The sequence below is a fragment of the Strigops habroptila genome, chromosome 1, assembly GCF_004027225.2.
Source record: "Strigops habroptila isolate Jane chromosome 1, bStrHab1.2.pri, whole genome shotgun sequence".
Taxonomy (NCBI): Eukaryota; Metazoa; Chordata; class Aves; order Psittaciformes; family Psittacidae; genus Strigops; species Strigops habroptila.
Window position 1 is genome coordinate 124,023,613 of NC_044277.2, and position 23,851 is coordinate 124,047,463.

Here is a 23,851-nt window from a genome sequence, read left to right on the forward strand (position 1 = left end):
GTGGATCTCTACTTTCAGCGAAAAACAAAAGCTGATGAGATGCCTAGCTTGAAGATGGGCAGGATAAGAGAGGTCCACACTTTTTACTGACTAACCCCATGGTTTCAGTCTTTGACCACCGGATGTTTGACCTCCATTTTCAAAAATCTTATTCTTCCTGGTGTTGGCCAGGAGAAGCAGGAACCTGGATTTCATTCCTTTAGGTGCTCCAAACTTAAACATTGCCATCCTTAGTTTTTATGTAGCTAAATCCTCTCAAAAATTAATAGAATTTAGTAATTGCCTATGAAAATACAGGAGGACGTCTCTTCCAAAATTTGGAATCCATGCAATGTATGTTATATGGTTCCATCACTTGGAGGCAAACACCATGCCACCTGAATTATGTTTAACTGAATAGCCATTCCTTCCTCACATTCCTGGCTGCGGACAAGCAGCATTGCGCGTGCACTGTGCAGCCAATGCACCCGGCTATGTGTGCAGCTGTGGGTGCAGAGAGCCAAGCAGACTTGCAAGTTGGCAGATTCTGTGGGAATTAGCACAGCTGAAGATTTGCTCATCATTTCTGTTTGAATTCATTACTCTGGATGTCCTGGGAAAATCAGCTGTCTGGGTAACCATTCAGGGTGCTCTTCAATAATCAACACAAACTACCAAGAATATTTGCATGCACATACTACAATGCATCTGTGAGGGCATTGGCAATGAGGCAGAGCACAGACCTTAATGGCCAGCTTAAGGTAAGTCCTCATGCATCTCCTGATTAGCTAAAATATGGCAATTTTGCCTTAACCAGATAATGAACCTAGATAAGACCCACCTCTATGGCTGAAAGTGAGCAGAAAGGGGAGGACTTCAGTAGAAAGTGAGATACCTGCTTAAGAGTCTGTGCCCTTTGTGAGCGTGGCTGGGCTGTGAGCCGAAGCAGGTCTTAGACTTGGGAATGACACAGTCCTCTGCTATGTGAAGCCTTGAAGTGATAAAAGCTTTTGTTTCTAGCCAAGTTTTCTCATAGGTATACCTAGAAGACTCGATTTTCTCACCTTCTTAATTTGAGTACTTCTTATTTTATACCTCAAACTTACAAAGAATTAATTTCCCCTTTAAGACTGGCTGAATTGCTCATTGGGCTGCAATGGGTAAGTGTCTCAGGACAGTCTGGTAATCTCATTTCAGATGAACACAAGCCCAGCAGAAGTGAGAACTGTCCCAAAGGCATAGGTGCTTCCAGCTTAACATCCCATTTACCCTTCTTCATTGGTCTAAATTGATCAGAGGGAGAATCTGGGGGCAAAGTCATTATAGCAGGCAAGATGTGAATGTATGGAAAGGGAGGGTGAGGAAAAGGGGTCTTATAGAGCTCTGACTTTCAGGGCACCGCAGGGCACAGCAGCCAGGTCCCAAACACTGAACAGAGTCTCTCTTCCTTAGCCCAACCCAAAGCTTTGTGATGCTCCTGCTCTGTCCTCCAGTCCTTCACAAACACTCTCAAGCTTTCATCATGCACATCAAAAGGAATTCTAGAAGAAACAAATGCAAATAATCTAAACATAAATCCCAGCATATCAGGGACTTCGTATCAACCAGTGGGGGCTGTGGGGGGAGAGAAGGTTTCTTGGATTTCCTTGGGCATGGTGGTGATCCCCCAAGACTTGCTGTGAGAAGGTGTTCCCTCTCTTTCTGCTGATGAAAGTAGGGCTCACAGCTTGTTACAGAATTTGTGCCAGATATGGCAAAGTTTCAAAATTGCTCGAAAGTCAGCATGGAGTGAGTGGGAAAGGCTGACAGCGAGACAACGAAACCAAACAGGTAAAACAGCCTCGCATGCAATCCGATGAAAAAGCATCCACTAGTAGGTCTGCCACCTTCCTCCTCAGAACACACATTGAATTCTGTCCCAAAAAGCCCTTCTTTGGTTAGGCAGCTACTTTTGTAAAACTTCTGTGTAATAAACAAACCACAAAAATTCATGTCACACTTTTTTTATCTTTCCAGCTGAGCGACTTGGCAGGAAGTGACCTACTTAAAAATGAATTTATCACAGACGTGAGTTTAGAGCTTGAGAGATTAAAAAAAATGCACATATTATAAGATTCAAAAATGGAAGAGAAGTCAGCCACAACATAGAAAGATATTTTACTTCAAGTGATTATCAAAGCAGCACGAAAGGCTGTCCTTGCTGCTTTCTCCTTTCCTCTGTTTTTTTTCTGCTTTATTGAGCACCTGAACATCTTAGATCTCCTACTAATTTAATCCTCAGGCAATTTCTTTTTTCTCTACTTCACTTCTAACTCACAATGCACAATGCTGCATCCAAGACTAAATTTATGAAAGTTTGTTCAGAAAATGCCAACTTGTTTTTACAAGTCCTTGCACAGGTTTCATACATGGATTATGGATTTAGAATGAAGTCTCCTAAAAATTGTGGAAAGTCATAAGCAAAATTTTTGAGGACTTCAAATACTTCTGGATGTGATGAACTTCTATGGAAGATATGTGAAGATATGTGAACTTCTGTGAAGATATATTTAAAGAGAGAGATGCACTGAGATGCAACAAGTGCAAATGATGAAGAAGATAGTGTCGTTGTCGATTTGTAAAAGCTGTTTAACATAACTAGTAAAAAACTGGTAGTTGTAGTAAGAGAATTTATTTAAATTTTGCTGAAACTATACTCTTTTATCCTGCTGATTTCTAAATCTGTATTTGTAATGTACTGTTACTGAGAAAAATATTAATATTCAATGAATATGTAGCCATATAAATTATCTAGTTTCTAAAACAGAGTAGAAAAGAGGATGATTCATCAGCATTTGATCCCAAGTTAAGAAACTGTTTCCCTTAAGTGCAGATTGTAGCAGCCATGAGCAGCTACACGGGGGGATTGGCAGAAGAATCCAGCGCAAGACAAGCCTCATCCCCCCTGGACGATTAGTTCTGGAAGTAGGGGCTGGAGACAAGGCTGTCCAGCCTCATGACCAGGAACTGAGGGCTGCTGTTGCACATGTCACAGGGATAAAAGAAGAAGAAGAAAGAGTGAATGGAACTGCCACATGTCTGTCACTTTCCCAGATAACCAAGAAGTGCTCTTGTGTATTTCCATGGCGTGGGACTGGGGTTGTTCCTCCTCCAGCATGACCATCCTCCTCCACCACCACCGTCTGCGACAGGAGCCAGCCGGTGCTCAGTGCAATGAGGACAGGTTCTGGTGACATGATCAGATAGAAGATACTTGGGTGTTGAAAACAGGCCAAGGGCCTGGCTTTGATGATCCACCTGTAAAATTTAATAAGACCAAGGCCAGTCTTGAGGGGTCTCTGAGAAAAGATTGTCCTTCCTACAGAAAAGCTTTACAGAAGGTATGCAAGGGCTAGATTAAAAGTCAGCTTTTTGATTTAACCTGTATATAAACTAAATTTAAACCCTCCCTTTATCCTCACAGGTCACTGTGAGGTACTTCTCAAATAAGCTTGCACAACTGAAGCAAAACGCCTCAGAAAGTGAGCTCCAGATTCAGAAGGTTCAGTTTGAATCAAATCAACTGATTTATAAATATATCTGTAATCTAATAAGTATTCAGAAGACAAACAGGGTCTCTGTTTGCATCAGAAGAAAGTGATGTCAGCAGTTTTCTTCCAAGAGTGATGAACTTAGTTAATCTGAGGCATCTGCTCCTTGACTGCTCTGAGTCCTTTGCACTGCAAAGGAAGTTCACATTGCAGATTTTTTCTGGTCAAGCTCAAACCAGTGATGCTCACAGCCTGCCTCAGCTTCTGGAAATATTTTGTGCCACGTCTCATGGTTGCCACTGGCCTTTCCGTTGGTAATGGTAAATATGGAAAAAAATGTGTTCATAGTTGAAAGAGACAGACACTGTCTCTGTGAGGCTAATAATGTTCAGCATTTGCTATTAAAATGTGTTGTTAGAATGACATTCACTGTTGGTTTCTTTGAATAAAAATGAGCAAATATTTAATCTTTCATGTTTTTTGTGAAAACTGCTTGGAGAGTTATGGTAATCTCCATAGTAGCATGGCGTATGGCATATGGCATCTCCAAGTAGCTGCAAGTCCAGATCTTCTCCCTTTTGTTTTGAATGAATACAGATCTAGAAATGCCACGGGGGCCCTTCTCCTTACCAGCTTTCCCACAGCTCTTGCAGACATAGAGATGGCTTTGCACAGCTTTGCTTCTCTCTCCCTGAGACCTTCAAATGGAGGTTGAGAGTCAATGCTCTTCTTCCTACAAGGACATGCTCTCTCAAGTAGCTCAAGCTGCATTTATTCCTCTTGCAGCTGATTGCCTTTAGAGCTAGTAGGCTGGGAGGATAGCCTTGCCTGCAATATTTGTTTACATGATATGTTTACATACAGTATCTTAATACCTTGACATTTATCTTCCTTTCAGCTGGCCCCACATCTCATTCATATGCCTAACTTAGTGTGGACAAAAGCGAGCCTCAGATCAGGGTTAAAGAAGCTCGCTCTAGGTGAGATGTAAGATGTGAGAACAGCGATGGGAGTGTAAAAGATAACAGGGATCAGAAGAGTGGGAAGCCATTAACTTTACAAAATAAGAACCAAAGACCAACATTGCATTTCCAGCTCTTAGATCAGCCTTGCTTCTGCATGTACGTGCCCAGGAAAGGACATTCCTGTGGCATACACATCTCACTGCTCCCCTTCTTGCCTGCCTGCGAGCACAAAACAACTGAATCGAGAACATCTGATTTCACAAGAAGAAGAAGAATCTCTCACTCTTTATGGATGGGGAAGCGGGAGATATGCATAATTATCACATATGCTTCATATGCATTAATGTGTACAAGCATATGCTCTGAAAATGTAAACCTTCATTAAAGGAAAAATTGCAGATGAAAAACTTGTAGTTTAATAGTGTAAAATTTAAAATACAGGTGAAAGTATTTCATTAACCTGACCATTTTAATTAGAAAACCAGGATGCTGTTGTGAGTTTTGCTAATTTTTCCAATGCCAATTGGATGTTTTGCCAATAAATAATCTTACAGTGGCAAAATCAATCACTGTGTTGCAAAGACTCCTCATCTGTGGTCAAATGCATTCTATTTCCCCTGAGGACACGTACCTATGAAAAATTTAAGAGGCCATCAATCATGGTCTCTCTTTCCAATCTTTGTAAAGTTGTATCTTTGGAAAGAACATTCCAGTGTTCTTGTCACAATAAAAATCAGAGCTGAGGTCTGGCATGTTTACAGACAGGATCACTGTGCTTACGTAGACCGTATCTCATCCCTAATGTTTTGAAGTTACATGAAATAACTGGTCTGGGGCTGTCTTTGTTGTTTGTAGATCTGTGGCAAAGTGATGAAAAGAGATCTCAATACATATGAGAATTAGGCTCTAGGTTTAAGTATGTAGCGTACTATTTCATAGCATAAAGCCACTGGAGAGCAATGCCAGATACATTCATTTAATGTTAAGAGCTCTGAAATAGTGTATACCTGAACAATCAGATTTGCATTCTGCACAAAATCTTACATGGTCACATGCAATTGGCTATTTTCCCATAGCACATTAGCTGTTTGTCGATGGTGTAAGAATCACTTGATAACAGTGTAGAAGCCAATATGTCTTATCATTATGCTATTGGACTTTTTACTGGAAACCAAAACATCATCATAAACTTCAAATAAACATTTCACAAGGATCATCATGCAGGATGTATCATATTAAACCCATCAAAGCCACAATTCTCTTAGGTGTGTTTCACAGCCAATTTCTTCCCAAATAGTGTTCCATTAGTGTTGAGATTCAAGCCACAACAAGTGACCTTAATCAGCTCCTAACCTTGATTAGGGAAATGTCTGGATAAGAACTGCAAAAGCACCTTTCTCTGTCACTTCTACAGGAAATGTCAGCCCCTATTTGGGTTACCTTGGGTCTAATGATTTCTTGATTTATGAACAAAAATCTTCATGCTAGTTATTAGAAATCACACAGTCTGACTGTACCAGGAGGGTGGGATCTGTGCCCTGAGCGTGGATAGAGCAGGGATATTCAACACAGAAGCCTTGTGCCTGTGCCTTCTCTCACATACTTATTCACAAGGCAACTAGGGACTAGATAAAAAGCCACTAATATCTTATGTCTGAATCAGGGGCAGTTTTTTGTCGAAGTGAGGGGTTTGTTTTTTGTTTGTGCACAAAGGACACTTAACATGTTCTAGGGCATCCCTAGGGCAGGGGCAGGGCAGCACAAAAGCAGGAGCTTGACCAGCTTCCAGGTCAAGATGTAGCTCTGGCTCCTTTATTTGAGCCTTCTACTTCCTTTTTACATATTTAAAAAAAAAAAAAAAAAAAGTGAATTAAAGAAGTCTTCTTAGGAATCAGTGTTGCTCATTAGCCATGAAATCTGCTCACTTCCAGAAAAGTTCATAGTGTGATGTCTGGATATTGCAGGTCAAAGAAAGATTAAGCAGTCAATTTATTTTAGAAACTGAGAAAGAGAAAAATAAGCTTGACCTATTAGTCATTTTTTCACTCCCACCCAAACTATTAGAACAGTCTGAGATGAAGTACTTGAATTCATTAAAATTTCTGAAGAACAGAAAGGACTGCTTTTTAATTTTCCATCTCTTGCTCTCCCCAAAAAGAAAATCTGTGATTTTATAGGTCACGCTATGATTACATACATTTTGATAAAATGCTGAATTACAGAACAGGTAGGACTTTTCAGTTCAAATTTATCATACTGATCACGGACTCCTGGATGACCGAAATTATCTTCACAGGAAGCTGGGAGTTCTCAGGTTTTCTGTAAAAGATGAGCTTCATGAACACTCACAGGATTGGCAAGCCTGGCATGATATATCTGACCTTCTGCTCCGTTGTCATTACAGTGAATAGAAATAGAGTAATGAAAAAAAACCCCCAAACCTACAAGAAAACAATTTTCCTTCAAGAGTCTTCAAAGTTCATACATCAAAGGGAATGCTGCAAAGCTGCAGCACAAAAAGCTGATGGATTGGGTTCCCAGAGTTGGCTGGCTTGTTGATGGAGAGAATGAGGAGCGTTCACACTGTGGGAGGTCTCAACAGAAGTGTCCACAGTGGGACACATGAAGTGTCCACAGTGGGCTGCATGAAGTCCCTTGCCAGGCTTCTCCAAACCACACTTTTTCTCAACCACCCTCTCAAGCAGCCTGTGTTGACTTCAGAGGGATCCTCAGATCATTAGGTCAGAATCTTACTTATGTGCAGGGCCTTACGGATGAAGTGTCTATAGACCCCTCAGAGTTGGGAAACAGCTCATGCCTGGCTGTTCTTTGGGGAATGCTTCAGGTCCTGAGGAGCATTTCTTGCCAGCAGGGAGGCCTGGTATTAATCATGCCTTTATTTAGCAAACAAGGTGCCAGGCCCCCTGGTATCCACAGTTATATGCCAATGAATGGTCCTTGGAGAGGAGGTTTATCACTGTCAGCAAGGCCACCTTAATGATAGCATCCTAAAGCAAGCAGGTACTGGGGAGCCGATTCCAGCTCCTGACCACTCCCTTCTTTCTCAAAAGAAACACTCTTAGCTCCTGTTAAACTTTGCTCATTGTCTGATTTAGCCTGTGGTACCACACACCATGGCAACACAAATGCTGAGGGACCACCAAAGTTAAATGAGAAGCCTCGTGCACAAGTGGCATTGGAGAAAAAAGATGAAACAACTATGAAATGGAAGATAACTTCAGCAGTTACTGGAGCTGAATGCCAGCAACAATGCAAAGCTGTCGTAGAAGAAGGATGAAGGCATGGATGTGCTGCGGGAGAGACTGGCTCACTTCCAGCGGCGGCAATCAGCCTCACCAGAGCAGCCAGCCCAGCCGCGCCTGCCGGCTGCCCTGTGCTGGCAGCCCCTCAGCAAGAACACACACGAGTGCTCTCCGGCTCCCCAGACCTGCACCCGCCGGCCGAGGCCCTCCCCAGCTCCGTGCACCCCCCACCGCTGGTCCTGCCACGCTCCCCGCGGACGGGGCTGCGGCAGGATCTCGCCCAGGCACGGCCGGCGGCCCCGCTGCCTGGTCCGTCGGTCACCGCTCCCTCCTTCGGGCTGTTCCCCGCTCACGCGACCCCTGCCCGCCACAGGAACCAGCTGTCCCTTCGATGCGGGAACGGGGGGAGAAACGAAGCGGCATCTGCATCCTTACATCCACATCTGCACCCTGCACCCGCACTCCGCAGCCGCAGCCCGGACGCGCCTTGGCACCGGCCGGGACGGGGCGGCACCGGTGGCCCGGAGCTGCAGCAGGAGGGGAGAGTAGAGTAGGGTGGGGCGGGACGGGACGGGACGGGACGGGACGGGACGGGACCGGCCACCCCGCGCTCCCGACGCCGGGCAGCGCCGGAGGCACCGCGGGAGAAGGGGCGGGGGCTGCTCTGCGGGGCGGGGCCTGTCGCGGGGCTGGGACGATAAAACCGAGGGTAATTGCATTTAGGCAAATGAGGCTGCCTCGGCCCTCCCCGTCTCCAGGTATATAAAGTGGGGACCGCTCCCGCGGACGGCTAATGCGCACGGAGAGCAGCGCCCGCCCTCCCCGGTACAGACGGTGCGTGTGCCTCCGTCCGTCCGTCCGTCCGTCCGTCCGTCCGTGTGTATCTGTATACGTGAGGATGCTCTTGCCTACATGTTTGTGAGCGTGTGTGCATGTGTACTTCCATATGTCTGCCTATATGCGTGTGTGTGTGTCTATATGTGTATGTATCATTGGGGGGGTGCCTAGACATGCTGGTGTCCACCCGTGTGTGTGTCTGTGCAGACCTGGTTTTATGCCTATCCCAATGCGTGTATCTGGATGTGCACAGTGTACCTCTAGACACGTGTGTCTCTGTGTGTGTGGAGAGCTATATCTCTGTTTGGGTGTGTGCATCCAAGGTGTGTAGCTGTTCGTGTGAGTTTGTAACTAGATGTGTACGTACCTCGGTATGTGTGTGAGTGGGGTGTATCTGTTTGGGTGTGTGTACGTGGGAAGGTGTGAGTATCTAGATGTGCATCTGCATGTGAGGGTGTGTTTATGTATAACTCTGTATGTGTGGAGGGGTACCTTTGGATGTGTGTGTCTATCTGTATGTGTACATCTAACTGCACATCTATATGTGTGAGGTGTATGTATATCTGGAGGTGTATGTATGTCTGGAGGTGTATGTAGCAGTCTGTGGGGTGTTGTGAGTGTCTAACTAGGTGTGTATGTGTGAAGAAGTGTGCATCCAGGTGTGCCCCATGGGGGGAAGGTGTGAGCATGTATGTGTACAGGGCCATGTGCGTGCATGCCCCCAGGCTGGATGCCCCGCCGGGGCTCCCAGTGCCAGTGCTTCACCCTCTACCTCCCGCAGGACGTCGAGGTGGCGATGAGACTCCCGCTGGCTTTCGCCGTGCTCCTCCTGGCCTCGGCGCGGGCTCTGGCAGAGGAGATGGGCGCCTCCGACGACCTCAGCTACTGGTCCGACTGGTCCGACGGCGACCAGGCGAAGGTGAGCCTCGGCGGGCGCTGCGCCTCCCGGGGACCGGTGTCGGGCGCGGCTGGGGGCTCCGCGGGCTCTGGGGCTTGCGGGGGGGGTCCGCGCTGAGCGCCGGCCGCTGTCGCCCCGCAGGAGGAGCTGCCGCTGCCCCTGGAGCACTTCCTGCAGAGGATGGCCCGGAGACCCCGGCCCCAGCAGTTCTTCGGCCTCATGGGCAAGCGGGATGCTGGTGAGCAGGGCGGGGGGTGCTCCCCCCTCGTCTCCATGCATGCCCCTTCTCTTTGTGCTGCCCCAAACCTTACAGCGGTTACCGCTCGGGTTCAGTGTGCTAAATCTTTCCCCAGAGGTGCCATGTGGGGTGTTTGAGAATGTGTTTCGGTTTTTACAAGTTTAATACCAGATAAACTCACCAACCGGGAAAGAGTAGGCTTCACATCAAAGTGCTAGGTGCACATCAATTACAGCATGTGAACACCAGTTAGGATTATCACAATAATTCATGGGTCAGCATATGTGCCACTGAATTGCCCAAATGTGAAAATCTGTTGTGTATACAATTATTGCCATGATTTCTACATGTTTACCAGTACAAGAATTGATCTAAGAAACTGGAGCTAAACAGGTCCAAATTGTGTGGGTTTAGCTAAAACAAGTTTTTGTACTCATTTCAAAGAGAAACACAGTTGTAAATGATCACTTAGATGGAATATGTGTACAGCAGTTTCTGTATTTGATTCTTCAAAGCATTGCAGTAGCATCATACGTATATGCCAATCCTTTCTTAACAACTCTTTTTCCTTTTGTTTTCCCTCTTTCCTTTCCTCTTCCAATCAGGATATGGCCAGATCTCTCATAAAAGTAAGTTTTAAAAAAGCAAATATTTTAAGTAATTTTTAAAGTATTCATATATTTAAATGGGGAGACGTGTAGTTGAGGAGATTAGTTAGAAGGTGATTGGGTTCAGCTAAGGACTGGCAGCACCAGTGGTGGAGAAATACTCTGTTAAAGGATTCACAGACACACCCCCCCAATACAGTCATGAGCCTGTACATCATCTGAGCTGCCACAAGCTTTGAGATTTCAATCCACATAATGTGTGGATGTTGCAGCTCTCTTATTTCCCCATGGAGGGATTCTGTGAGCCTTTCTCATAGGCAAGGCAGGCTTACTGCCAGACTTGGAGAGCAGCAATTAAGATGGCAAAATCTGGAAAAATAGAATAGCGAATTCCCAAATCCCCAGGAATGCTTCCATAGGAGAGCCCATGTCATTGCATATGAGATACTGTATCCATGCTCTCAGCGTTGTCTGGGTGGGAATCAGACCCCCACTCACAGCAGGGGTTGATTGATGGTGTGCTGCCATATAAATAACACATCTTGCCCTGTTAATAAGTGTGTCTTGCTTTGCCTCTGGATAACACCAAGCGGGAGATGTTACCAGTAGTGTGGTATTCCCTTGTTCTGCACAGTGATGATTTTAATCTCTGAATTTATCTGAAGGTGCTTAGACAGGAGTTGGAAGACTTAATAAGTAAAACTGATCTCTCATTCTGTGAGACCTCCTCTGTCCACAGAGGTCAGTAACTGTCCCAGTGTTCTGTTAGGCAGAAGGTCTTATCACTAGGATTATGTACTGGAAGACTAGTTAAAGAGTCTCAAACAAAGCTCATGTCAGATAACCTGCTGTCTAAAGCAAAAAACTATAGTTTTCTGAAACTGCTTCAGCTTGAATTAGTACCTGTGAGGTCTGAGGATCATTCGTCTTAACCAGGCAAAATTCTTTCCAAAGAGAAACTTCTAAGTTTGCCTCAAAAGTCAGCTTAGAAAGAGAATGGCTTTTTCTTCTTTTTCTGAAATTATGGCTAGCCCTATGCCTGATATGTGCTGCAGACCAAAACTTGAAGTAATTTATCCTCTACACATCCAGATCCTTGAGGAGTACTAATGGGACAGGGAGGTAATATCTGAACTCATAAACATTCCAAAAACAGAGCCACACTGTCTAGCTTAGACATGTCCAGACAGAGTCCTGTTTGCTTCCCCTTCAGTAAGGGCTCTGCCTGACCTGTGAGGAAGATTTTTCTTCCACATTACAGAAAAAACACCAACAGGTAGAAGAGATACATCACGCAGATGCAGGCTATACCAAGACACTGCCTTCTTGCGCATTTGCTCAAATCAATAGGATTTGCACTGGGAGAGGACTAAAAAACAGTTATTGGCCATTATTTTTCCATTCTAATTAAAAAATGAAATAAAACCACAAAACAAAACAAAGCCTAAGTTAATGAGAAGGTGTCCTCCAACTGGCCTGTGCCTTGGTCTAACCTGTTCAGTCTGATTAATCAGACTGATGTTCATCCTCCATTGTCCAAGAGGTGTGAGCAACTAGCCTGAGAGATGAACAGTTTTGGAGCCTGTGTCTTCCTTCCCCATAAGAACATGTTATCTTAAAAGCCTGCCTATTTAAAATGTATTAAAATATGCCCAAATATATTTTTCAGGGCATAAAACAGATTCCTTTGTTGGACTTATGGGCAAAAGATCTTTAAATTCTGGTATGTATATGACTAAATCTGGTACTCGGTGATATACAGCCTCTTCATTCCGTTGCCTCTTTGTTCTCTCCCAGCAGATGGAAGAAGCAGTCTTTATACAGTATAGATCCAGGGTTCTCTGAAAAAGACTCAGGATTTTCTAGGTTAACAAAAATGTTTCAGGGTCTGCTTCACTGCAATGCTCAAGATAGTCAGGCTGGTCTGAGCAGCTGGCAAGGTAGAAGTCCCCAGGGTGTTTCCCTTATTGTCCTGTCCTTTCCAGCAGCATGTTTGCCTGAAAATGTAAGGCTAATTTAAGCTTGTGATCCCAATCCAGAGGTCCCCAGGTAAAGGGATATCCTCTTCACCTCTGGAGATGATTATTCCCCAAACTTGGAGCCGAAGGTGGAAGAGCAGAGGTCTGCCATTAACACCACCTCATTCTGCAGGTCAAGCTGTCAAACATTTCCAGCCTCTTCCAGCTTTTCATTTTACCTAACCCCTCCCCGCCCCAACCCAGGGAACAAGCATTTTAAGCTTTGAACTGAAACTGTGATTTTGTGTTATTTTCCCATAGCATCCATACAGGGCAGAATCCTCCCTCATGTGCACAACCCCTAAGGGTAACATAATACTTCCCCACATAGGGGGAAAGCTATAGGGCTGTACAGAGGAAAACCCTCACTATGAGCCATAAAGTGTCAGTTAATTCCCCAGAATAGGAATTAAAAAAAGTTAAAAAACCCTAATATGTATTTCATGTCTCTGAAATAGTTCTCAACATTTTGTTAAATGGATGATAAAAGTTAAATTACTAGCTGACACCTTTATATTATGTGGATACACACTGTGATCTATATTCTGCAATTATGGTTGTCAGTAACTTTTATTTTCAATTAAACCCTGTTCAGACTAGTAATATTGCTCTCTGCATCATCTTGCAAATTGCTATGTATCATGGATAATTTTGCACAATTTTATCTGTGGTGGCAATAGCTATTAAATGCATAATACCTGTAAATATATTCGCTATTACAAAAGTAAATAGCCTGGAAGTAATAAATTGGGTTTGGTTTCCACTGGGATTACATCTATATTAATATGAGAATGTAAAATACAGCAGATCTTTTTAAAAAGGTAAAGATTTTATTGCCCTGATTTCAAAATTGCTGGTATAGTCAGGATACTGTTGTGTGGTTTGTATAACAAAGGAGAATAACGAAGTTTTACCCTGTCAGGCTATGTAATACTTACCTGACAGGCGAAACTAGAATTCACTGCTTTTCTGCCCCCAAATCCCTGAGAGGAAAATGGTAGCAAGTTCGTTGTGCTTCTCTGGAGGGAAAAATAGGTCCTAAGGATGCGTAATCAAAGCAAGACCATGAGTACATACAAGGACTGTCCTTGCTTCTCCCTACTGGAATATATTTAACTGGGCAGGACCTTTTCTTGGTGCCATGGTTTTCTTTTGCAGAAGGCCCCCAAGTGCCCTGGCAATGTGTAGGAGCTTATGGCACCCTGCTGCTGGGTGTGAGTGTGGTGCTGATTTAAAGCCTCATGTGACAAAACAGGGCACTGGGATGCTGGCGTCCCAGTCCTGGGGTCTGACACTGGCTGTCTCCCAAGCTATGCAGTCTGCTGGATGAACCTTCCAGGTAGAAGCTAGGAAACAGCCACATGTACAGTAAAGATACTGTAACAATCGATTTGGAGGAAGCTCAACTCATTTTGCATTTACCCTGGTGAAAACTGAAATCTTATTAATTTAAACCTGTTGCTGATCGAAAATTCCAGCTCCCTGCAGGATGCAGTGCTGAATCCCCCCAAAAACTAGCTCTGTGTATGCATGTAATGGCTAGGCACACGTAAGTTCTGTGAAAGCAATTCTCCCTTTGGGTGGAGGCAAAGATGACTGGTGACCAGCTACATCACCTGACAGCGAGGCTCTGCCCAAGAAAGGCTCTCTGGGATTCATCCTCATTTTAAAAGAACAAAAAGGAGAAATGTACTGCTACTAAATGTTAAATATGTTACTGAAGGCTATTTTAGGTTGCAGTTAGTCCACTGCAGGGTATTCTGAGCTTTGCTTAGCTCCTGCTGCAGATCTTAATAAAAGGTGTCACTGTTTGCAGGGCTTGGGGACAGGGAGGGTTTAAACCTGGCAAAGAGCTGACTGTGCAGGACAGAAGGTGGACATGTCAACGCAGAAAGGTTCTATCCACAAATTGAGCACTCAGATCCCATCAGTTAGATGGTTTACTGGCAGGTAAAGAAGCTCAGAGTTAATGGTGGTTCAAGCAGCTCAATAGACGAGAGGCAGAAAGCACCGCTCAGACCTTCAGCCTCCTGGAGGATAGTGTAGTCTGAGGGGTAAACCCAAACCAAAGCAGCTCTGGGTTGGGCAGGGAGCCCTCGCCTTGGTTCCAAACAGGCTGATGGGGTCCAGTGATGACCCAGCAGGCTGCAGGGCTCTGACGTCTCCTTGTGCTTGCTGGGGTTTTCACAAGGCTGCACCATGTGCTTCATTCTGCTTCGTTTTTTTGCAGGATCCTCTGAAAGGAGCATAGCACAGAATTACGAACGGAGGCGTAAATGAGACATCCCTGTACATTATTTATTAAACATCATTTGTTCTAATGGCCAATGCAGTGTAATATAAACTAACCACTGTACGGAATAATTATTTATTTAATAATAACTGATGGGTTGGTTTTTGTTCTGTTTTTTTTCAGTTGTACATTCAATAAAATGATTATTTTTCATATTGTGGCAGTGATACATGTTGTGTAGGTGAGTTGTGGTTCCAAAAGGACCGGCAACCCTGGTGATGTCTCTCAACAAAGCACATCATTCGATATGACCCATAAAGTTATGTTCACTAAATGAAGAAAATATTCTTTTTGTTCATTGAAAGTGAGTCTATCAGCTTCACAGCCAGTGCAGAACAGAACTGATGTACAGTCTAGTGCCTCAATTTGTTTTCATGGTTTATAATGTACTGTAATTTCCATATCAAAAAATATATTTGTATCATTGCAGCATGTTTTATGTTTGTGACTACGTATCTATATATTTTAAAAAGGGGGTGGGTAAGGTCGAACGGGAATCCAAGGTCTTCATTTCATAGTCTGGAATTTTATGATAGTAACATTTTAAATAAAAACTACTCTGGGGATTTTGCAACATACTTTCTCTGGTGACAGTGATGGAGTTATTTCCCATGTTGGTCTGAGGCTGGAAAGAAACAACAAGTTACTGACTTCCTTTTGCAGGGAGGCTGTGAGCATTCTAGTGTGGGTTTGGCAATGTCTGGGGGATTTGCTACTGGAGACAAGCATTCCTGGAACTGTTCCAGGTCACACAAGGTGCCATCCATCCTAAATGTGGTAGAAATCAAGAAATGTGTTGTTTGAATGAAAAGGGCACAATGTATCCCCCAGGTCCAAGTGGAATAATTTGCTGTGGAGTGCATCCACTATTGCAGGTTCATTATTTGAAAGCCAACCTTTCAATAAATTCTAGACCTCTGATTTGCAATAAAAGCACCTATTGGCTTGAGTCCATACAATATAAGAGGAAAAATTGTGAGTGTAATTATCTTTTTAATTAAAAAGTCAGGTTACTATATATCCAGGACCATCCCAAAATGCTATATACATCTCACCAGATGCCAAGGCATCTGGAAATCTATATTCTTTCCACCTGCTAAAAGCTATACTTCTCTGATGCTATCATACGAGCTTTCATCACAGATGAATCAGCAGTGAAAACAGCCAGCGTGTACAAACCAAATTTCAAACTAATACAAAGTGCTTAACTTGTTGTTTTCCATTTTGGAAGTGAACTCAGCAACCTCTGTTTTCAAGTTTACCTGGGGCTTCTCCACAATTTACCTGTTAAGAGCGGGTGGGCATTGGCCCTCCTGCCAGGTTAGGAGCAGTGCCTAAGCCTGCCCATGGTTAAAACAGACCCCACTTCCACCCAAGTAGGACTGGCTTTAGGAGGGTGAAGGGCTGGGAGGTGGGAAAAATGAGGCAGACTAGCAACAGGGATCATGCTCGTCGGAGACAGTGGTTGTACAGGAGCTCTGCCAGCTCTATGTCGTGCCAGGGCTAATTTTCAAACTAATTAACTTCTGTGTGAGCTCCCACTGATCTCGGTGAGGGGGGAACATTGCTGGGCTAACTGCATGGCAAAAAGAGTGTGGAAATGCACACTGAATAACACTCAGTGGAGGGTGAAGAGAAAGGAAAAGCTTTAAAATGCTGTTTCTCAAGCCCAGAAGCCCATGGTGCTCCCAGAGCTCACAGCCTGTGTGCGCTGAATTGCTAGACACAGAGAAGAAAGAAAAAGGCTGCTGCTCACTCCCTGCAGCCTGCAACCCTCACAAACCTCCCTGCAGAAGCAACCACTGCAAATGTTTGCATCCAGAGGAAGCCACACAAGACAGAGTGGGCTTTAAGTGTTTGGAGGGCAGCACAGATACTGCTTAGCAGCATCCAGCAAAGAGCTGGGACTGAATTTTCTTGCAAAACCAGGGAATCACAGAATGGTTTGGGTTGGAAGGCACCTTTAAAGATCACCCAGTCCAACTCCCTGCCACGGGCAGGGACACCTTCCACTAGACCAGGTTGCTCCAAGCCCCGTCCAGCCTTGCCTTGAACACTGCCGTGGACGGGGCAGCCACAATGTCTCTGGGCAACCTGTTCCAGTGCCTCACTACTCTCATCATAAAGAATTCCTTCCTTATATCCGGTCTAAATCTACCCTCTTTCCTGTTTCTACAGGCCCTGGTAAAAAGTCTCTCAGTCTGTTTTATAAGCCTCCTTTATATATTAAAAAGCCATAATAAGGTCTCCCGAGAGCCTTCTCTTCTCCGGGTTGAACAAGTCCAACTCTCTCGGCTTGTCTTCATCGGAGAGGTGCTCCAGCGCTCTGATCATCTGCATGGCCCTCCTCTGAACTCAGTCCAGCAGGTCCATGACCTTCTTTTGTTGAGGACACCAGAACTGCACACAGTGTTCCAACTGGGGTCTCATGAGAGCAGAGCAGAGGGGCAGGATCACCTCCTTCGACCTGCTGGTCACGCTTTTGATGCAGCCCAGGATACGGTTGGTTTCTGGGCTGTGAGCGCACACTGAAGCTAGCTTGTGTTAAGTTTCTCATCAACCAACACGCCAAGTCCTTCTCCTCAGGGCTGCTCTGAATTCAGTCTCTGCCCAGCCGCTATTTGTGCTTGGGATTGCCCTGACCAACACGCAGGACCTTGCACTTGGCCTTGTTGAACTTCATGAGGTTTGTGCTGGCCCACTTCTCAAGCATGTCAACGTCCCTCTGGACGGCATCACTTCCCTCCAGCATGTCAACTGCACCAATACCATTTTCTCTAGAAGACAAGGCCGACTCTCTGGCAGCAAAATATTCTCCTGTTACATGGCTGTCTGATGAGTGGTTTTAATTTGGCATTTGAAACAACTCATTTTATTTTCTGGTGGCAAAATGATGACAGATTTGTGCTGATTTAGTTTTTAAACAATAAGATTATAATTGGCATTGCTTTATATGCTTGTAGAGACATCTATTCCTATGCTAGAAATAAATCACACACACACACATCAAAAGGTACAGCCTGAAATGTTCCAAGTGACTCTACCCAACAATACCAAAAAACCCTCATCGTATTTCAGCACTGTCAGGGACTGCTCATCCAAGTTGTGCCGCACTGGGGCTGCGGAGCCGTGAGTCTGGGCAGATGTGGAGGTGTGTGAATAGCACACATCTGCAGGCATCCAGCCCAGCAGCTGCCCGTCCCCACTGTGGGCACACTCCCATTACCGTTCTGGCTCAAATGCTTCCCCTCACAGCCAGTTTTGGAGCCTTAAACAGGGATTATTCTTATTTCTGTTTTCAGCCTGTAGTAGTAAATGATATAGCCTATACATTATTGAGGACTTCAAAGAGACTTTTTAATAATTTCTGTGGGTTTTAATCTCCCTCCTGAGGCTGCTTCAGCTTTTAAACACTTTTGTGTTGCATTGCTTGCAGCCCCGAGCCACTTGTGCCTTGGATGGCTGGAAAATGCCAGCTCTCCAGCTCCACTGCAGGCTTTGGACAGGCTCCCACTAAATCCCCTGCCATCTCTGCAGCCGCCAGCCTTGACCATGACACAGCCTTAGCTCTCTTTTGATGGCAGCAGTCTGACACCCCTCAAGCTGCATAAGCGAATCAATAACGCTGCAGCAAGGGCATCTGTCAGCAAAATGCAAGTGAGCTTTAAATGAAGCAATAAACATCATTCTAGGAAATCAGCACAGAGAGTAAACCCAGGGTGGTGCTGGCTATTGTCCCCACTAGGGAGATGCTACAAGCAGTTTGCTATCACAGCCTGTCTCCAGCATGCTCTGCACCCTTTTTGCTTCTCTTTTCCCCTCAAAATACATCATTCATCTGCATCAAGACAGGTGGCTGCTCTTCTGGTAGACACTATCTCCCTGACACAGAGGCTCCCCTTACCCCACATCGGCATGCTGAAGTCAGGCTTTTAGCAGCCTACCTTGCCCGAATGTGACCCGGAGGACCATCAGCTCTATCCATCATCTCTATCTCTCTGCCGTTGCATGGAGACTGGTCCTCCATGGTGCAGATGCAGCCGAACACACCCTGGGGAGCCAGAGCCATTGCACGTATGGCCTCCCCACGGACCGGGAAACTGAGAGAGGAGCCTGATCCCACATATGCACCTCGCCAGGCAAGCTTGGGCTCTGCAGCGCTTAGCTGCCATGTGCAAGTCCTTTGCTGTGTTCATGCCAGGAGGCTGTATCTTTCAGCATGGTCCTAACCAAAAGAAAAGGAAGAATCTGGAAATCTTTGCAGGGAACCCAGCCCGCAGCCACCATCAGCTAGAGCAGAATAACATCAAAAGGGTTTTTTGAATTATTAAACTGATTCTTAAAAATGCTGTTTATTCAGAGCATGCCAGTAGCAGTTCTGTCAGAGCTACCAAGAGCCATTATTTAAATGCAGACTTTGTCCCTCTACTTTCTTCAGCTACAGCTTGGATAACTGCTTTAGCATAAAGAGATACTGAGCAAGTCCCAGTGCAAACTTCGCTAATGACCAAATTTCTTCCTGATGAGCCTGAACAGTTCCCTTAGCCATAATATCGCAGACTGTGTTAATGAACATCTCCCAGGGCTCAGGGACGAGAGCACACTGTGTTGTACTGTGGCAGGATGCAGCTGCCTGCAATTCCGGGTACACCTCTGTGTCCTCACACTACCTTCAAAACAGCTCGCTTCCCTTCACAGGAAATATTCATTACTGGAAGAGTAGGGATTTTTAATCTCCCTCCCCTCCTGACTGTTAGCAAGTGTAGAAACATCCTCAAATCTATCTACATCTTTCAGGGAAGACAAACAGACCCTCCTCGCATTATTCTCTCACTGTTTTTGAAAGAGCACAGGCTGAAACATTTGTCGACAGGAGGGGCTGTATGAAATTAATGATGATATTCATTCATTAAAAATTATCACTGCCTCATCTCTGATAGATATCTGGTTTCTGTCAGAATAAAACAGCAACTCATCAGCTCAGAAACTCCTTTCTGAAGAGAGGTACGCAGAGCACATGCAACAAACATCATCTCTTGTTTTCTATGCCCATCTCCAAATTAAACAGTATCACTACTTACTGCACATAGAAGAAATGAAACGTGAACAGACTGCTAAAAACCCAAACACTTTGTGTGTCATGGTGCTTCACGCTCTCCCAGAAGCCTGTAAGGAGGAAGCCCAGCAGGGTGAGAGGGCTTGGCCAGAGGTAACAACAGTGGTTGAGCTGGAAATGCAATGCACAGCTTGTACCCGAACAGCCACTTCTGCACGGTGCTACCTACGCGCAAAGGAACTTAAGGAATGATAAAGGATAAGGTTGAATCGTAAGAAAATCTCTGGCAAACAGTAGTAGTAATACTAATATTACTACTAAGAATATTTTTTCCTATCTAAACCATTTCTTACGCTATTCCTTCAGAAGCATAGCTGTAATAGTTGTATGATCTACCTGCACCAACATATGTCAATATACTTTTAACATCGTTTTCTACATGAAATAGTTTGTACTGAAAACACCTAACCAAGCAACAGAAGAACACCTTTAATCACAGACATTCAATTCTGGCACACAGACATGCTTTTTATTTTCACTCTTATAATACTCAGAAAACAATAGCCACGTTGTAATTCTGTGTACCAAAGCATTAAAATTGAAGCAATACCCTCTGCAAGCAAGTCTTGCTTAGAGAACATACACATTAATTACTTGGAGGAACATACAGTGTGGCTACATTAAGACTGTATTTAAAAAATGTTTATAATTCAGTGAATTTAAGGCAGTGAATGTTTCTAATTCACAAAAGACATAGTAGCTGGTTTGTGAGACCTGAGCATTTGCAGCTTGGATTCTCGTGGTGCCAACTCAGCCCAGGCAAAGCCTGCACTGAGCGGACATGAGCAGGACCAGCCCAGGGCACCAGCAAACCTCATCAAAATGGTACACGGGCAGAAGACAGCACTTCCGAACATATTCTTGAAACATAATGTAAGAGTTCTGATGGCTGCAGATGGCAACCTGTTTACCCACGGCACATCTTCCCCACGCTTCCTTACCAACCCAATTTCAGCTCGAGGAAACAATCAAACCTTCCTGCCCTGCCCTCCCAGGCTGCCAAAGGAGTTCCAATTAGTGTCAATTGGGATAATAGCTCTATTTGCATTTTTAAGCTATTATTAGCAAGTTGTCAGTCAGCCAGTAATTTGTATCACTTCGGTATAATGAGTATTTAAATATTTAAAAAGAGAACGTTCCTTTCTACCACCCCCTTCCTTTTTGTGCTAAAATAATAATGGTTTTAATCAAAAGTAATTTGTATTAATATACATTTTGCCCCAGGTGTTAAGAGCAGTCTTCTAGAGCAGTGGTGAGACACATTAAGTAACTCAGTTTATTAATATAGGCAACTACTTCTGCCCTCAGTAGCAGCAGAAATGGAGGCTGCTTTTGCAACCAGATCATTCTGTCTCTTCTCTTGTCCTCTGTGAGATGATTATGGTGTAGGAATTGAGGTCAGTTCCAATAATTTTATGTACCTGGAATTATAATTCTCTAAAGGACTAAATTGGGCCCCCTATCCTCTATTTAGTGAAAATTCCTCAATTAAGCACTCTGTAACACACACACACACACACACACAGAGAAAGTCCAGGCGGCCTCTCTCCAGTGTGAGCCTAGAGCGGGTGAAAGGTTGTGTTTGCCAAAGTGGACAGCCAGATACACGTTGCTATTATGCCACTGATGGTTCCTAGGAGATGTTTCCTGACAGTCCAGGTGCTCAGGTGTCTGAGCAGTCTGCTGTTGCTCATCACCAGCACACAGAGCTCATAAAACAACTGGACTGAACAGTTGCATAATTTTTCCAAATTTATATGATGTACTTCATTTTGTAATGCACATATATACATATTTTTAAAAACCGTTTGTTTGGGAAACAAGCAGAGGTACGGCCCTAAACCTTTCTGATGTGCATCTGTAAAATTCCCCAGTAAGACTCACAGTGTTCTCTCTTTTTGGCTATCTGAAATCCTGTGATCCACCATGTTAATCATGACAAAAACAGAAAAAAACCCAAACCCTTAACAGCCTCAGAGGTAAAGTTAACATTCCTCATTCCGTATTATCTTCCATCTTCCTTAGAACTGGCATTTTGTATCAGTTCTAACTCAACTTTCTGATTTCAAATATCATAGCTGATTTTTTAATTACTTTCAAACTGAATACTGAATATTTTCAATACTAATGCATTCGGCTCTTAGCTGCCTTCTCACCTGCAGCACCAGCATGAGCAGCTCTGCCTAGTATTTTGTGAGCAAGATCAATTAAACAACGATTTTCTGCTTGGCTTTATCCCTATTCTAACCTAGGACTTATTAAATTACCTTCCACAAACCTCACATACAAATCCCAGTGACAAGTGTGCATGAAGGAACAGGCTAAACACAGGAGAGCGGGTGCCTTCCCTAGGGATGAAGCGCTCGTTTGCACAGACACGCTAACAGTGGCTGCCATCTGCTGGCTAGGAAATAAAAGATATATTGAAAAGCCATCCCTTAAAGCAATCTCTCCATACGAATTCAAACTTATACATGCTCTTTTTGGCCCACTAGAGGAAACATGTCTGCCTGTTGGCTTCCTTGGACACAGCACAAGGGGGAAAGCTGCAAAGCTCAGCCAGCCCCAACCTGCTCGTATGGAGAAATCCCAATATCGGATGGGCTCTAGAGTACTGTCGACATTCTCTGATGCAGCTCACGGACAATTCAAAGATCCAAACCTGAGCATACAGTGCAGGAAAAAGTAGCTGCCCAGCTAGTTTTCTCTTGTTGGAAGAGTTTCCAGGCAAATAATAGATGGAAAGTGGCACTACAGAGAGGACTGGGTGAAAAACCACAAACAGATCTTGGAAAGCATGCACAAACCCAGTTTATGTATCCCCTACCAACTTGCAAGAAACCACAGCAGCATAAACCACTGCTTTCATTTGTCTTCTCTCCTTTCTCAAGCTCTGTAAATAAAAAATTAAACTCATTTAAGTTTAAATTGAAATAAATATTAAATTTAAGTAAACAAACAAGTTGTGCATCACCTGCACTCAGAGGCAGCCTCATTTAAAAGTTTAAGACTTTCCAAATCCCAGCCTTTACATCAACTACAATGTCTATGTAGATATGCAAATATCTCATACGTAAATAAAAAACTACAGGCTCTGAAATTCCAAATGAGGAACACATGAGTGACAGGCACGGTTGCAAGTGATGTATGTGCTTTAGCTACCCCTGGGAAAGTCGCTGAGGAACACACAGCTTACCTTGCTACAGAAGTAAGCATCCTCTCCCACACTCCAGCCCCTCTCCTTTCAACAGTCAACTCAAACACAGGCTTACCTTCAATTAAATCCTCCTTCAACAACTTCTCTCTCTTGTTTGTTAATGGGAATCAGACATTAGAACTGTGTCAGGACAAAAGACCCCTCAAGACCCTTGGTGTAATTTTTTTTATATTCTACTTTTAACCACAATTTATCATATTTTACCTCAGTTCCGAGTAGACAAACGCAATAACCTTCAGATACTAACTCTGAATCTGAATAAAATTATAGCACCCATTGAGGAATTAGATTTATATCTTTAACAAGATAGCAAACACCATAATTTTCCTCTGCACATCAGTAAAAATCTAAAATAATTAGTCACCAGTCTAGGATCAAACTTTGCCATGTAAATGCCAAATGTGTTACGAATTAAAAAAATTAAGGTAGATTTTCTTGAATACCTGACAATCTTGCAGCAGAAAGTGCATTCGAGTAATGACCCCAAAATGCGTTGAGCTTATTTTTACTTCAGACAAATGCTATCTGCTTATCATCTCAGCCTTGGGAAATTTACAGTGAGTAGTAAATCTTATCTTTACACATCAGTACGTAATCAACACGCTCTATAAACCTCTCCCAAGTCAAAATACACTTCACTGCTTCAAAGACGACCAGAAAGACAAGCACATGGACCTTATGCAAAGGCAGCTGTAGGAACATATTACCTTACTCATCACATATTCATAACTAAGTAGTATGTGTAAGTTTATGTCAAAAATATAGCCACTGCTGACCAGAGCTGGAGTTGTTCATGGGCTCTATGGTACCATTGAGAGGTTCAGTAAGGTTTCTGGAAGGGATATTCAAACCCAGGATTAGGGGGGAGTAATAAGAAGACAATTAGTCA

At 44.0% G+C, this 23,851-nt stretch overlaps 1 protein-coding gene across 4 annotated transcripts; it reads left to right on the forward strand.

Annotated features, from left to right (window-relative positions):
* The first annotated feature begins 8,475 nt into the window (after nt 1-8,475).
* On the forward strand, nt 8,476-15,207 carry TAC1 (tachykinin precursor 1). Of its 4 annotated transcripts, none has more exons than XM_030504281.1 (6): nt 8,476-8,571; nt 9,356-9,493; nt 9,614-9,710; nt 10,316-10,339; nt 11,988-12,041; nt 14,567-15,207. In XM_030504281.1, the coding sequence occupies exons 2-6, from the start codon at nt 9,371-9,373 to the stop codon at nt 14,614-14,616; spliced, it is 348 nt and encodes a 115-aa protein (XP_030360141.1). In that variant the 5' UTR covers nt 8,476-8,571; nt 9,356-9,370; the 3' UTR covers nt 14,617-15,207. The 4 variants fall into 4 exon arrangements, with proteins under 4 accessions (XP_030360141.1, XP_032776130.1, XP_030360151.1 ...); XM_030504291.1 differs by having other exon boundaries at nt 8,485-8,562; XM_032920239.1 differs by lacking the exon at nt 11,988-12,041 and having other exon boundaries at nt 8,482-8,562.
* The last annotated feature ends 8,644 nt before the right edge of the window (nt 15,208-23,851 follow it).